Below are 13,962 nucleotides of genomic sequence, written 5' to 3'. Positions count from 1 at the left end.
AATATTGACATCAAATATACTAGTAACAGTATAGTTAAAAAAATATGCAGGAACCTGCATGCTTTACAGTATTATTTACAAAAATGTAAGAGGGTGTGTACGGGGATATTGAATAGTAATGAAAACATACACAATCTAAATAATATGTGTTTGTGATGGATATTAGGCAATAAACATTAAACGTACGCACGAGTTATGTGTTTAATGAAGCTAACAAATTGGTTCATTAATCAAGTGCTTGAAGAACATAGGAGCAGTGATGCTTTTATTATTTTAATGAACTGCGCAATGTAGTTGAGCCCTTCTGTATCAGTGTACATGCATTGGCTATTGAGCAAAGCACAATGAACCTCCAGAGAGAGGCTCATTCTTCAAAATAACTGTAATTTGTTTGTAGCTTATCAGAAAAGAAAACATCTCTTTGACTTTAGTCTTGGTGTTTGGTTTGATTCTTCATTTAGGAATGTTCAATGATCTGCAGGTAGATATAAATAATGTTGCATACATAAAGAGAGGTATATGTTTAAGAACCAGAAAACTGTAGAAATAATTAAGAAAACACTTTAAAAGAATAAATATTTTTGCTTAACAGGAGAGTTACTCATTCCCTCTTTGACTAGACATGCAAAACATACAATAGATCATGTCTTTGCAGCTGATAAACTTATTTCCCCCCCACATTGTCCCAATGAAATTGGCAGTTACACATTATATAAATTGTTAGAGGATGTAATGACAATGTCTAACCTTGTATGGTTGAACACCTGTTTATTCTTTTTCACAGGAAAAATCATAGCTGTTTTCAACTGTTTAACCAACTGGTCAATTAGAAAATAAACATAACACATATTACAGCTGTGCGTCATTACACTTCACACGCACATGCACCCCCCTAAACCACACACACACACACACACACACACACACACACACACACACACACACACACACACACACACACACATATATATATATATATATATATATATATATATATATATATATATGTCCTGCCATGAGAGATACCATCATGGCAGGACAAGCCCCTACATGGGATGTACCACCAGCAAATAACCCAAGTGGCTGATATCAGTAAATCCTACCAATGGCTGGAAAAAGCTGGACTCAAGGACAGCACAGAGGCCCTCATCCTGGCCGCCCAGGAACAGGCCCTAAACACCAGAGCAATAGAGGCCCAGATATACCACACCAGACAAGACCCAAGGTGTAGGTTGTGCAAGGAGGCCCCTGAGACAGTCCAGCACATAACAGCAGGGTGCAAGATACTGGCAGGGAAAGCGTACATGGAACGACATAACCAAGTTGCAGGCATAGTGTACAGAAACATCTGTGCAGAATATGGACTGGAAACCCCGAGATCAAAGTGGGAAACACCCCCAAAGATGGCGGAGAACGCCAGAGCTAAGATCCTGTGGGACTTCCAGATCCAGACAGACAAAATGGTAATGGCGAACCAACCAGACATTGTCGTAGTGGATAAACAACAGAAGAAAGCCGTTGTGATAGATGTAGCAATACCAAGCGACTGCAACATCAGGAAAAAGGAGCACGAGAAACTAGAGAAATACCAGGGCCTCAGAGAGGAACTGGAGAGGGCCTGGAAGGTGAAGACCACAGTGGTGCCTGTGGTCATCGGGGCCCTCGGGGCAGTCACCCCCAAACTGGACCAATGGCTACAACAGATCCCAGGAACAACATCAGACATCTCAGTCCAGAAATGTGCAGTCCTTGGCACAGCCAAGATACTGCGCAGAACCCTCAAGCTCCCAGGCCTCTGGTAGAGGACCCGAGCTCAGAGGATAAGAACCACCCGCGGTGGGTGAGAAGGGAATTTTTTATACAGTACAGACCAAAAGTTTGGACACACCTTTTAATTAAATGAGTTTCCTTTATTTTCATGACTATTGACATTGTAGATTCACACTGAAGGCATCAAAACTATGAATAACACATGTGGAAATATGCACTAAACAAAAAAGTGTAAAACAACTGAAAATACCCCTTATATTCTAGTTTCTTCAAAGTAGCAACCTTTTGCTGTGATTACTGTTTTGCACACACTGCATTTTCTTGATGAGCTTCAAGAGGCAGTCACCTGAAATGGTTTTCACTTCATAGGTGTACCCTGTCACATTAATGAGTGGGATTTCTTGCTTTATAAATAGTCATGAAAATAAAGAAAACCCATTGAATTAGAAGGTGTGTCCAGACTTTTGGTCTGTACTGTATATCTATCTATATATATATATATATTTTTTTTTATTTGTTTATATATATATATATATATATATATATATATATATATATATATATATATATATATATATATATATATATATATATATATATATATATATATATATATATAAAGAATCAGTGCGTATCCAAATCTTCACTATGCTTCGAATACAGAATTTCCCATAGTTCTTGAATGCAGCAAAAAGCTCCTGGTGACGGAGAAGCGGTTGGGAGGGAGCTGCCAGCATCGTCTCATACCGTCGGTGGACAGAAAGGTGTGGAAATGACAGTCCTCTGAGCTTCCCTCAGACAACATACTGTCATTGCGTAGTTTTGACTATGTTGTCACAATAAGACTGTTTACATAATCGGGTTGTTGCGTGTGTGCGCCCGTGTCCGGTTACATTGCTATATTAGTTAGCTTTGCGTTAGCATAGCCGCTTGCTTAGTGTGGTTTTTCTACTGTGGCAGGGCTAGCGACAGCTGGCTAAGCGTTAGCTTTCCGGTCGGCGTTTCCATGTCATCCTTAAAGCCCAGATACGAATTAAAGCAACGAAAATAAAACAGTAAGACAGGCTCCTGTGGGGAATATAGTAGTGAAATGTGAGTATCTGTAGCGGGAATTCAATAAGTGAACGCTTCTCTCCGCTTTACCCGTTTGACAGCTCCGTGTCCGCGGAGATATGGAGACGCCGGGGAGAATAGCAACCACACAGGACGCTCTGGACTTCACGGTGGAAAACGTAGAGAAGGTGAGTCTTCACATGTCAACAGCTTGTCTAACAATTATTATGCTGGTAGTTTAAAAAGCTGCTGTTTTAAGGTGTCTCACTTTTAAAATGGAACTTTATTTCTAATGTGACCACATAATAGATATATTTTTAAAAATGTATTTAGCAATTTAATTTGTAATGTACGGATTATATGGAATTAAAGTGATCAGCTTATGTCCTTGCAATACACTGGTTCTCTGGGTCTTGTGTTTTTCTTGTGAGGCACTAGGTATAGTGGTGTGTGTGTGTGTGTTTGCACGGCCCTGTTAAGTGCCAGGTTGCTGTGATGAATTATCCTTCTGGGCGGCCAATGTCTTGGACATACCAAGGAATGATGGGAGGGAGGGAGAGAGATGCTCAGTGGAGGAGCAGGATTGATGAAGGAAGATAAAGGTGAGGAAGGTGCCAGCAGAGGAACAGGAGGGGGCTTGAGGAGATTGGTGATGCGACAGAACTGATTAAAGGCAGATCAGAGGGAGCGATGCACATTTCTGCAGGGGAAATTATTTAGCATCTGGTTTCAGGTGTGATAGCTGTATGGGATTTTGTGTTTTATTCTGATTTATTTCTTTTGAAAATGAGAGCACAGAGTAACCTTGAGTAAAATGGCCATGGAGTTTAGCAAAGAAACCAAAAACAACAAACAAACAAGAATGCATAAAATTATATTATAGTTTTATTTTTTTATGATTTTTTTCCCTCTAGAAATAAAACAATGTAACAAAATTATTCCAGTAATAATAATGTTATATGGAATGTTCTATATATTTCCTGGCTCTGTAAATAACATAATTATTACTAGTATAATAATATTGTATTTTTGTATTTTCTGACAGTTTAGTCTGCCTTCACTTGTACCTTGCCAACTGTGGGTCTGAGACAGCTTTACCTTCCTAAGAGTCATGGGACTGCTATTGCTATTTTTAGTTTCCACATCATGACTCTCCATGTTTTCCACACGCAAAAACATTTACAAACTGCCACATTTGTCTTTATATTAGCAAGAGAAAAGTGTACAAGCTTTGTCTGTCGGGGTGACAAGCAATGTGCTGTGTGCACCGTATGGCTGGAGAAAATTCTTTCACTGACATTTGTTTAAAAAGACTTTAAACCATATAACAAAAATCATATCAAACCATCAAAAATGGTTTGATATTTTTGATATGGCAACTTTTCAAACCCTTGGTATATATCGACAATCACAAATGTCACATTTGTAAGCCACTGGGGAAGAAACATGATGCACTAAATTCAAATAAAATAGAGACATGTCAAAAGCGTCGAATTAACATAACAGGCAGTGTCAGTATGTTTGCATTTTTTACATATAGGATTCAGGGTTTCCCAAAGTGTAATGTAAGCCTGGCAGGCCACCAGGCTTTACTTGTGCCCCCACCAGGCTTAGCATTGCTTATTTAAGTTTTTTTTATTTTTTGTGTTTGGATTTTTTAAAACTTTACAGCTGGTGTTCAAGATATTAATCTTCATATCTTCCAGTGACACATAATTAAATGAAATTAACTCAAAAACACGACGGACTGCTGGATGAATAACTGCCCTAGTGCCCAACCACCGGGTTTAGCAATATTTCTGGGGAAAACCTTTTAACTATTTATTGTTAGTAATAATTGTTGTTTTGCCTGAAAAAGTTGTGTTCGATGAGTTGGATTTATTATTATTACAGCTATTCTCCACAAATTATTTCCACATGTTATATACATGCAGAAAACAGTAGTAACAGCTGTGGAGTAATCTCAGCACCGTGAATGAACGAGTATAGCTTGGTCATAAACATTTGTATCGGCTTCACAAGTAAGAAAATAAAGCATAAATGGCTTCAACCAAACAGAGAGTACTGCCTCATCTGTTTTGCATCTTAAAATCTGTCATTTCCTGGATTTTGATAAACCCCATTGGGGAAAACAAAATAACAAAACCCAATGTACATTTTTTCCACCTGAATTCTAGAGGGACTTTTTTAATTACAGAATTTATTAGATTCATTTTTATTTATGAGGAAACCTGCAACACACTTTTTTTTTTTTTAATTTTAGATGTTATTGCCCTTAGGAATAATTGGTATAGCCTCTCTGCATCACTAATCGGATGACGTTAAAGCAAAATTGTTAAAACCCAAAGAGGCTCTTTTGACGACTTTTCTTTTTACACTGGAACATTATCATTTCTCTTTCAGTGTTTAGAGTAAAATACATTTAAAAAAATAAATAGAATCAGTATGCACTGTTACGGTATTGTCTACATGGTGCCAGAGATGATGGTCCCTGGCCCAGAGTTTGCCTGCGTCCAACAGAAAACTCTTTGTTTGGTTTTGGGTCCTTTAAAACAAAGTCACACATTGTTGGTATCTTTGTACATAAAGAACTGGGTTGTGTGCCGGCTTACATTTGTCACTGTACTAAAATGTGTTGCAGAGGAAATGTAGAGGTCAGTCCTGAGCTGTACTGCGCTGTTGAGATTTTATAATTCGGTCCTGAGGGAGTTTCTGTACAGTTCAGCATAATGCTCGGTCTGACCTGTCCGTCATCTTGCTCAGGGGTGATTGGCCAGTGGGTCACTTTGTGTCGCATTGCAATTGTCTCCAATCCGTCACAGCAAGCTTTAAAAATGAGCCACTATTAGTATCAGTGTCCATTCAAGACTGATTGGACTTTACACTTTTACCTCCTCTGCTATTCAGAATCAGTAGTGGAGCGTTTAACTTCTGTCTTGGAACAAAATTTGATATTGGCAGATTTTTGAAAGTCTCATAGTAAAACTGGGAAACACACAGACTGCTCGCGTAATACTAGCCATACTAACCTTGCTAATAGTTAATATAAGATGCTAAGTACAGCTTTAAATGTGGCCTCTGTAGTCATTTTGTCTCTGTGATACATAGAGGTCTTTGCCTTTGCTCCTAATATAAATAAACAATGAGCACTTATGGTGGGAAGACTGAAAGAAATGTGAATGTGGCTTTAATATCTTATAAGATAGTTCCTAAAATGAATTTAAAGTCAATTGAAATGTTTATCAGAAGGCAAGATTATTCTTTCCATCTATCCATTGAGCCGAGCTTTAGAAATAAGAGTGATATGAGACATTTGTTTTGCTTTTGGGCTCAGATCTCATCACTATTGGCAACATCATGCTACTCTTAATTTTTTCTATATCCGTGTGCTGTCAACAAACACCTACGCACGTACTGAGACAAATAATTCCTTCTTTTATTAATGAAGATATGCTTAAAGGCCTTTATTCACACAGATATAACACAAAGTCACGTTTTCGTCACAGTGATGGCCTTAACAGGGCAACTCCTGAAGGTTGGATGAGTGGAAAACTCTGATAACCTGTTATCGTGTCACGAGACCTCTTCTGAATATTTGTATGTAAACAATAGCTTTATTGATTTTATATTGTAAAAAAAAAATCTATCTTCCTTTCTTTTTTTAGAGTCATTTGGTGTCTGTTTGTTTACATTTGTATTAGAATAATTAGTTGACACAAAAATAGTTCATTATCTCACTTCTGGTTTGTCCCTTCTTCTGCATACATCGTTATTCTCTATCGTTCACGGTGTGTTCTTTGAAGGTGCGCCATTATTATGCTACCAATTTCAGTCATTTTGTTAGAGGTGTGATTATATATAGTCAAATCTAGAGACATTATCTTGGAAATCATCTACTGAACAGGACCATAAAATTTTACGCTCGACACATCAGAACTTCATAATCCATTCAAAAAAGATCTTCTGTGCCCCGTACCTACTTGGTAGCAAGTTGCTTCAACAACAATGTTCATTGGAGATTCAATTAAGGAAGCTAATTCTAATTTTCCAGATAGTTTTGAATGTGTTTTACTTAAACATCTGATGCTCTTTGACATGTAAATATCATTAGGTAGCCTTCTTTGAGGCATTTTTGCTTGTCGTCTTGATCAATAATCCATTAGCAGAAAAAGGCTTCTTAAGGACCTTTATAGTTACAATACATTAGTGAGCCATTTAATGATTTAACACAAACCAATGTATCTGTTATGTGTTAGTTGTGATATTTAACTATAACTAAGCAATATTTTATATGCTGTATTTTCAATTTATCTGGAAATATTTTCCTCATTATTATATAAAAAAAGATCAGAATCATTTAAACTCAGGAGTGTCAGGACAGAGCTTTGCACTGGTGGAAAGAACAGGATAATAAGTCATATTAATGTTTGATATGTCTGGCGGTGGTTTTTATTTTTGTTGAAAAAGGGAATTTTTGTAAGATTAAAGGAGTGAACTAACCAGCCCGTGTTGTGTCTTTGGTTTTTGATAATGACCCTTAGAAGGGCGCACTGAACTGTTTCAGATTAGATTCGGAGGGGTCTGCGGTCACAGAGTGGACTGCAGTAATGATGTGCTGCTTCTTTTAACTCTGAGATAATCACATCCTCATTTAGAGAAAGGCCAGAGTGGAGCTGGATGCCTGTTCAAAGGACGCCGTGATGATCATCCATTGAAAGACACAGTGGAAGCTACCACAAAGTTTATTTTTAGCTCAATTGTACCATTTTGTTTACATTAATCCCTATAGTCTCCTAGAAAAGCACATCAAAGCCAAGTTTATATATGGGTGAAGTTTATTCTTTAAAGGGCACAAAATGGAGGTAGTTCTTTTCTTCTTTTGGAGCACAGAGACCCTGCCAGCCATGAATAAGTTAAAGCTGCAGGCATATTATAAATGCTGCACCTGCTCTCTACTATATATGGGTACCTACAGTGTGTCTCTGTTTCCACCCTTACAGATACAAGTGATACCAGGCTCTCTGCAGAAATTCAGCTTAACACCCAGTTTGACTTGTTCGTAGTCTTGCACAGAAAGGGGAGACAGATAATTGTACAGGATGATGGCAGACTGAGCAATTGCTACCTGATACTCTGCTTCCAGTTGGCTTTGACGTTGGTTTGATGTTCTTCTTTGCAGCTGCAAAATGTTTTTGTCTGACTCTGTTCTTGTTTGACAAAGAATCATTTTTAGTTTTTTATTGTATGTGTTTTTGTTTGTTTTTTTTTCTATTGCAAGACGTTTGATATTGAATGCCAAAGGGCTGGGATGAAAATGAATGCAGAGTGTTGGCTTTAGGGTGGCAGCTGGATGGATGAAATGGAGATCGAAAGATTGTTGGTGGAGGATTTGATGTGACAAGTCTGCAGGGGTAAAAATTCAAGATCAGAAGCTCACAGAATGGATTTTTCCCCCCCATGTTCATTGTAAGGCAGTTTACTCTGCCTGCCAGAGGTTTTAGTTTATTGGCCGTGTGTATTTGTGTAAGTGTGTTTAACAAAATGTGAGAGAGAAGCTGACATTTTTCAAAATCATTATTCCAGCTTTGCCAGAATTAGAATCATCAGTCTAATTGATGCCGATTAATCATCTTCTTTATAGCCGTCTCGTACTTGCTTCTCTTTCATACATTTTTCCTCGCCTCTCCTCTTTATTTGTCTTCGTTGCACTCAAGTGCTCAAATAACTTGAAGCTGTGCTTTAAAGATGGCTGTTTTCAGTTCGTTGCATTCTACTCTGCTCAGGTTTTTGGGGTAATGTGTCTACTGTGTGTTTGTGTGAGCTCTACTCCAAAGTAACCTCTCTCTCTGACAGTCAGGAGTAAGGTAGACTGTTTTTTTCTCTTTTGCTTTTTCTTTTTGTTTTGTCTTTGTTTCCTGGCTTATTTTCCCAGACACCCAACATTTTCACCGTGTCAAGCATAGGCATGGTACCGTACCAGATTCTCATTGCATGATCACCTTGAGGAAGAATGTTATGGTTTTATTGCCATTAACACTGAAATTTCAAACATGATCTAATTTCCTCTATTTTAATTAGAAAACTGACAATTACTTCTGCAACTGCTAAAATAATTGTCACAATTTTGTGTTAATCATTTATTTGATATTTTAATGCACATACTTTAGCAAAAAAAAAAAAAAAGAATAAAACGCATGCAAATATTTTTGAGGAACTTAATGTGTAGAATAGTACCTCTCTCTGTTCTGCTCTTCAGAATGAAACGAGTTTAATGAGCTGATATGAGCTGGTTAATTAGTCAGGCTATCTGTTTTTTAACATTTGTGCAGCCCTACTATTAAGCAATCATTTTGATTTTTATGTTGATTTTTTTGTTAAAATAAAAGCAGTTAGATTCTTGTCTACATGTTATTTTACGTAAAGACATGATTCACTGAAGCTAGTTATCAAAGTTTGAGCATCTTATAAATGTCCGTCCATACTTGAGGACCTGAGTAATTTCAGCAGTTTTGAATCTGTTGCTCAGTAAATTCTTGGTATATCATTAACTGGCCTTCTGACGTTTATTACAATAACTTACAGATGATTCAACTCTCATTCTGAATTCATAAAACTGCTGTGTTATTTTCTTTTTTATTTCTAGGCTCTCCATCAGTTATATTATGATCCAAATATAGAGAACAAGAATCTGGCCCAGAAATGGCTGATGCAAGCTCAAGTTTCACCTCAGGCCTGGCAGTTTTGCTGGGCCCTACTTAGCCCGGATAAGGTACATGATCCTCCAAAACTCAATAATAGTAACAATCTTAGTTATTAGTTAGCTATTAGTTGAAAGGTTTTATTAACTTCAATGTGTTTTCTCTCACAGGTGCCTGAGATTCAGTACTTTGGGGCCAGCGCGCTTCACACCAAAATCTCCAGGTACTGGTCGGACATCCCCACAGACCAGTACGAGTCCCTGAAGAGCCAGTTGTTCTCCCAGATAGCCTGCTTCTCCTCCGGCTCCAAGATGGTTCTCACCCGGCTGTGCGTGGCGCTGGCCTCTTTGGCGCTCAACACGATGCCAGAGGCCTGGCCCGGCGCCGTGGCGGAAATGGTCCGGGTGTTTCAGGAGGAGGGGGGAGGGGTGGACGGCCGGGCACGCTGCCTGGCTTTACTGGAGCTGCTCACTGTGCTGCCCGAGGAGTTCCAGACCAGCCGCCTGCCGCAGTACCGAAAGGGACAGGTAAGGTCTGCCCGGGTCAGCTCCAGCTGTTTGCTGTTAATGCTTGTCTGAATTATTGCTGCTTTCCAGACCTCTGTGTTCGCAAAAACAAAATAAAATCTGTATTTACTGTTATGAACACAGATTTTATTATTTAAAGAAAGGTACATGATCCTCAAAAACTCAATAATAGTAACAATCTTAGTTATTAGTTATTAGTTAGATATAGTAGTAGGTGGAAAAATAACATATTAGACTAAAAAAGGCAGCACAGCCATAAATATTAGTATGTATTGTACACATACGTATATATTAGAACTAATGATTAATCAGATTTTTCTTTATGACTCAACTGTTGTAGTAATTGTCAACTAATCTGGTAATTGAATAATCATTAACTAGAGTATGCAGACTCTTAAAAATTGCCATTCGTTGAAAGAACAAGATATTCAGAGCATTAAGCCAAAATTGTACAAAAAAAATTATACATTTTGCATTTAATATAAAAACACCTTTGTCTGTAAATATGTTTCAAACCCCTGAACATCATGACACTGCCTCCACCGTGCTTCACCAGCACGGTGGCATAGAGTGGCATAGTTTTAGCTTCATCCAGACCAAATCCACTATAGGATTAGGAAAGAAAATGTTTGTCTAATTTAAAAAAGGAATTTAATTAATTGTTTAATTTCATATTTTAAGGTATTTCTGACATTGTATAAAGTAACCTTAAGTGGTTAAATGAAAAATCTGTAGACTGTGCAAATTTTTAAAATCCAATTAATCGTCAGGATATTCTATACAATAATCAATTATTAAAGTAATCATTAGTTGCAGAAGTAACATATACAGTATATTGCAGGTTACTGCACTTAATGCAGTTCACAAAATGATGTCTGAAAAATACAAGTTCATCTCAATAATTTTTAATTTAAAACATCAAACTTGTATCACAAATTGATATATTTCAAGCTTTTATTTTTGTTCAATTGATGATTTCTGCCCAATGGCAAAGAAAACCTAAAATACAGTATCCCAGAAAAGTAGAATATTACAAAGGACTAAAAAGCTTAAGCTTAAGTCCTTTGTTTTTAGGCCAGTTTATGGCCTAAAAACAATCATGAGGAAGACTCTTGATTTGACATCTCAGCAGCAATTTAAAGAAGCTTGTGAGCTCACCTAGTAAGGGAAGGTTCAGTGGAAGGAAAAAGTATGGCCAAAAAAGGTGCACAAACAACAGGATTACAACCAAGTATTGAGAGCTTACACTGTGCAGTACATGGACATGGCTTTCTGTTTGCTGATATTTCAATATGAAAATCTTTTTCATTCATCTTATGTACCGGTAATCCGATCTTCTCAGAAACTGAATTATGCCAGACTCATCAAAGACATGAACACTTGAAATGTATCGTAATTTGAAACATCTGGAACACCTCCATAGCCTGAGCGACATGAAGTGATTCTCGGTCTGTCATTTGCTGCACGTTCAGGTGCGGGGAGCCCTGGGCCGAGAGTGGGGGTCAGTCTGCCCCTTACTGCAACAACTGCTGCGGCGGGCCGATAGCCCCGGGGCGGTTAAAGCCCGCGTGCTGCGCTGCCTGTCGTCATGGGTGCTGCTGGACGTGCCCCTCAACGAGAGCGAAGGACTGGTGCACGACTGCTTCAGCGCCCTGTCCGACCCGGAGCTCTTTGACACGGCAGTAGAGGCTGTAGTCAACGCCATTTCTCAACCCGATTCCCAAAGGTTTGCTTGTCGTTTTGCTGCCTATTACCCCTGAATGTTGTGGTCGTGAGAAAAAAAATTACACTTGATTTAATGCTGGAGTAGAATGAAGACACAATATGTGGGGGGACAAAAAGAATTGTCTGGGTCGGTACTGGAAAACACCAGGAAGCGATAGATGGATGAAAGGAAGAAAGGGACTGGTACAGGGCAAGCTCACAGCCGAGAGGAGGAAAGCAGCATTTCTCGGTTGGATGGTGTTACTATGGTTACAGATCTGGGGGAGAGATGTCATCATGCCCTGGTTGATTCAGACATGGCAGGCACCCATTACCCCTCCCCTAGAGACAGAGCGGACAGGGGGTGGTGGGGGGGGAACTGAGCTAAGAGAAAAAGAGAGGAAGCTGTGTGAAGGCGGAAGACTGGGGGAAGGTGTGAAGCTGCCCAGGAATATACGGTTTTATTCTCCGCTCCTCAGACTGGGGTGCTGCTTCTGGCTGCTGCTGCTGGCAGGTCACTTTGAACACAATGGCATCTTGTCAAACAGATGGTTCGGCACATTGATGCCTTTTAAGTAGCAGCCACAATGCAGGATGACTGTCGTTGCTCTTTTGACATGTAAAAGTTGTCAACTCTTCTTGTTCAGCAGTACAGTATAGAGCATCCACGATTAATGGAAACAGATTAATGTATTGAACGAGTTACAAGACTTCCCCCCCCCCCCTTCATCTTTATAAAGGATGTCAAAGCTCATCATCTTCCATCCTCCATGCTCCTGGCCTTGTATTTTATTTTCTCTCCCTGTTTGGCCGCTTCTTTCTACTCTTTCCCTCTCATCTCTCACCATCAGTTCTAAGCCCTCCTTCCTGTCTCTTGTTCTCTTTCTCTGTTTAAACACATTACAGTCAACTCATTTGGGGGAATGCTATTGGTCCAGCTGCATCCTGTTGCCAGGCAACCCGTTTCCCCTGTCTCAGAGCGTTGCGGTAATTGCAGAGGGGAACAGAGGGACAAAGGGAATGGGGGTGGGAGGGAGAAGGAGACATTAAAGGAGGAGTCTGTGTAAAACATCTGGAAGGAAGCAAGAAAAGGAGATGATGAGTTAGTGGAGATGCATCTGCAGCAGATGGTCTCAGAGAAATCTCTTGAATGTCATCAGTTTCTTGGTTTTTTTTATTGTTTTTTTTTTTTAGCAGAAATGAATAAATGCAAACAGATCCATTCTTGGCTGTTCATTGCTCCTCCATACACATCAAGCACTCCTTCTCCTGCACTGAGAGTGCATGACCTCTGTCTGAAAGGCACCTTATTAAAAATAAATGATCTGTAGAGTGTGTAAATGCACACACACCCACGCGCGCACACACACCATCACTCAGACAGTGAAGATGAGAGCTATTCCTGGCATCGCTTCTAAAGTTGGTCAAACACAGAGTATAGTCCAGTAGTAACACAAGTTTGACTTTTTTTTTTATCTTGACCACATTTCAACAGAGGCTCATTCACCCTGCACTGCTGATTTGAGGATTTGCTTTATATGAGACGGCCATATGAAAGATTTCTCAGCTCATAAAAGGTCTGGAGTGAAATTAGTGAACTTAACGTGAGAGGAGCATCATTTTTATATGATTTAAATGTCTTCTTTCTTTTTAACGCATTTGTTTCCTTCTCAACTTACTCTTCAATAGAAAGCTGATCCTTTGTTCAATGACAATTTCCTATTTTGCAGTAGATCTGCATGGTTTGTGTTAGGGCTGAATCGAATAATCAAATAAATTGTGATTACTCGCTTATAGGGCTGTGTAATTTTATTGATTCTACAATATTTATTGATCATTTTTTTCCTCAGAAAGTATTGATTTTTCTTCTGTGAGGATGGATATATTAAATCCTACTTTGAGTTTTATGTCAAATCCACATGAATTAAACAATATTTATTGTATTACAACATCAGTTCAATTAATTCAATTCATGTCTTTGAAACAGTCACAAAATGTCACCAAAATCACTCTGTCCCTAAAATATTTCAGAAAATCTTAAAAATGTATCGTTTGCTGAATATTGTTATATATAAATCATATTGTGCGCAGGATATAGCTTATCGTATTGTATTGTGAGATTAGTGTATTGCTACAGCCCTGCTAGTTTATAGAAATATTTGTCAACTAATTTATTTAATGGAATAATTGTTAGCTGGAGTACACACTCT

General features: G+C 38.6%; 1 protein-coding gene across 3 annotated transcripts in view; it reads left to right on the top strand.

Moving 5' to 3' along the window:
- The first annotated feature begins 2,464 nt into the window (after window positions 1–2,464).
- ipo13 (importin 13) overlaps window positions 2,465–13,962 on the top strand; it is a 29,658-nt gene continuing 18,160 nt past the window's right edge. Inside the window, exons 1-5 of one of the 3 annotated variants that reach the window (XM_005795562.2) lie at window positions 2,465–2,534; window positions 2,925–3,011; window positions 9,467–9,592; window positions 9,692–10,048; window positions 11,521–11,774. In XM_005795562.2, the coding sequence (XP_005795619.2) occupies window positions 2,943–3,011; window positions 9,467–9,592; window positions 9,692–10,048; window positions 11,521–11,774 (806 nt within the window). In that variant the 5' untranslated portion in view covers window positions 2,465–2,534; window positions 2,925–2,942. Of the gene's footprint in view, window positions 2,826–2,924; window positions 3,012–9,466; window positions 9,593–9,691; window positions 10,049–11,520; window positions 11,775–13,962 lie in introns of all 3 variants that reach the window. The other 2 variants (XM_023339251.1, XM_005795563.2) reach the window with 2 other exon arrangements.

The sequence above is a fragment of the Xiphophorus maculatus genome, chromosome 9 (genome assembly GCF_002775205.1).
Source record: "Xiphophorus maculatus strain JP 163 A chromosome 9, X_maculatus-5.0-male, whole genome shotgun sequence".
NCBI lineage: Eukaryota > Metazoa > Chordata > Actinopteri > Cyprinodontiformes > Poeciliidae > Xiphophorus > Xiphophorus maculatus.
Note: the sequence above shows the minus strand (reverse complement) of the source record. Positions and strands in the feature narration are given on the sequence as shown.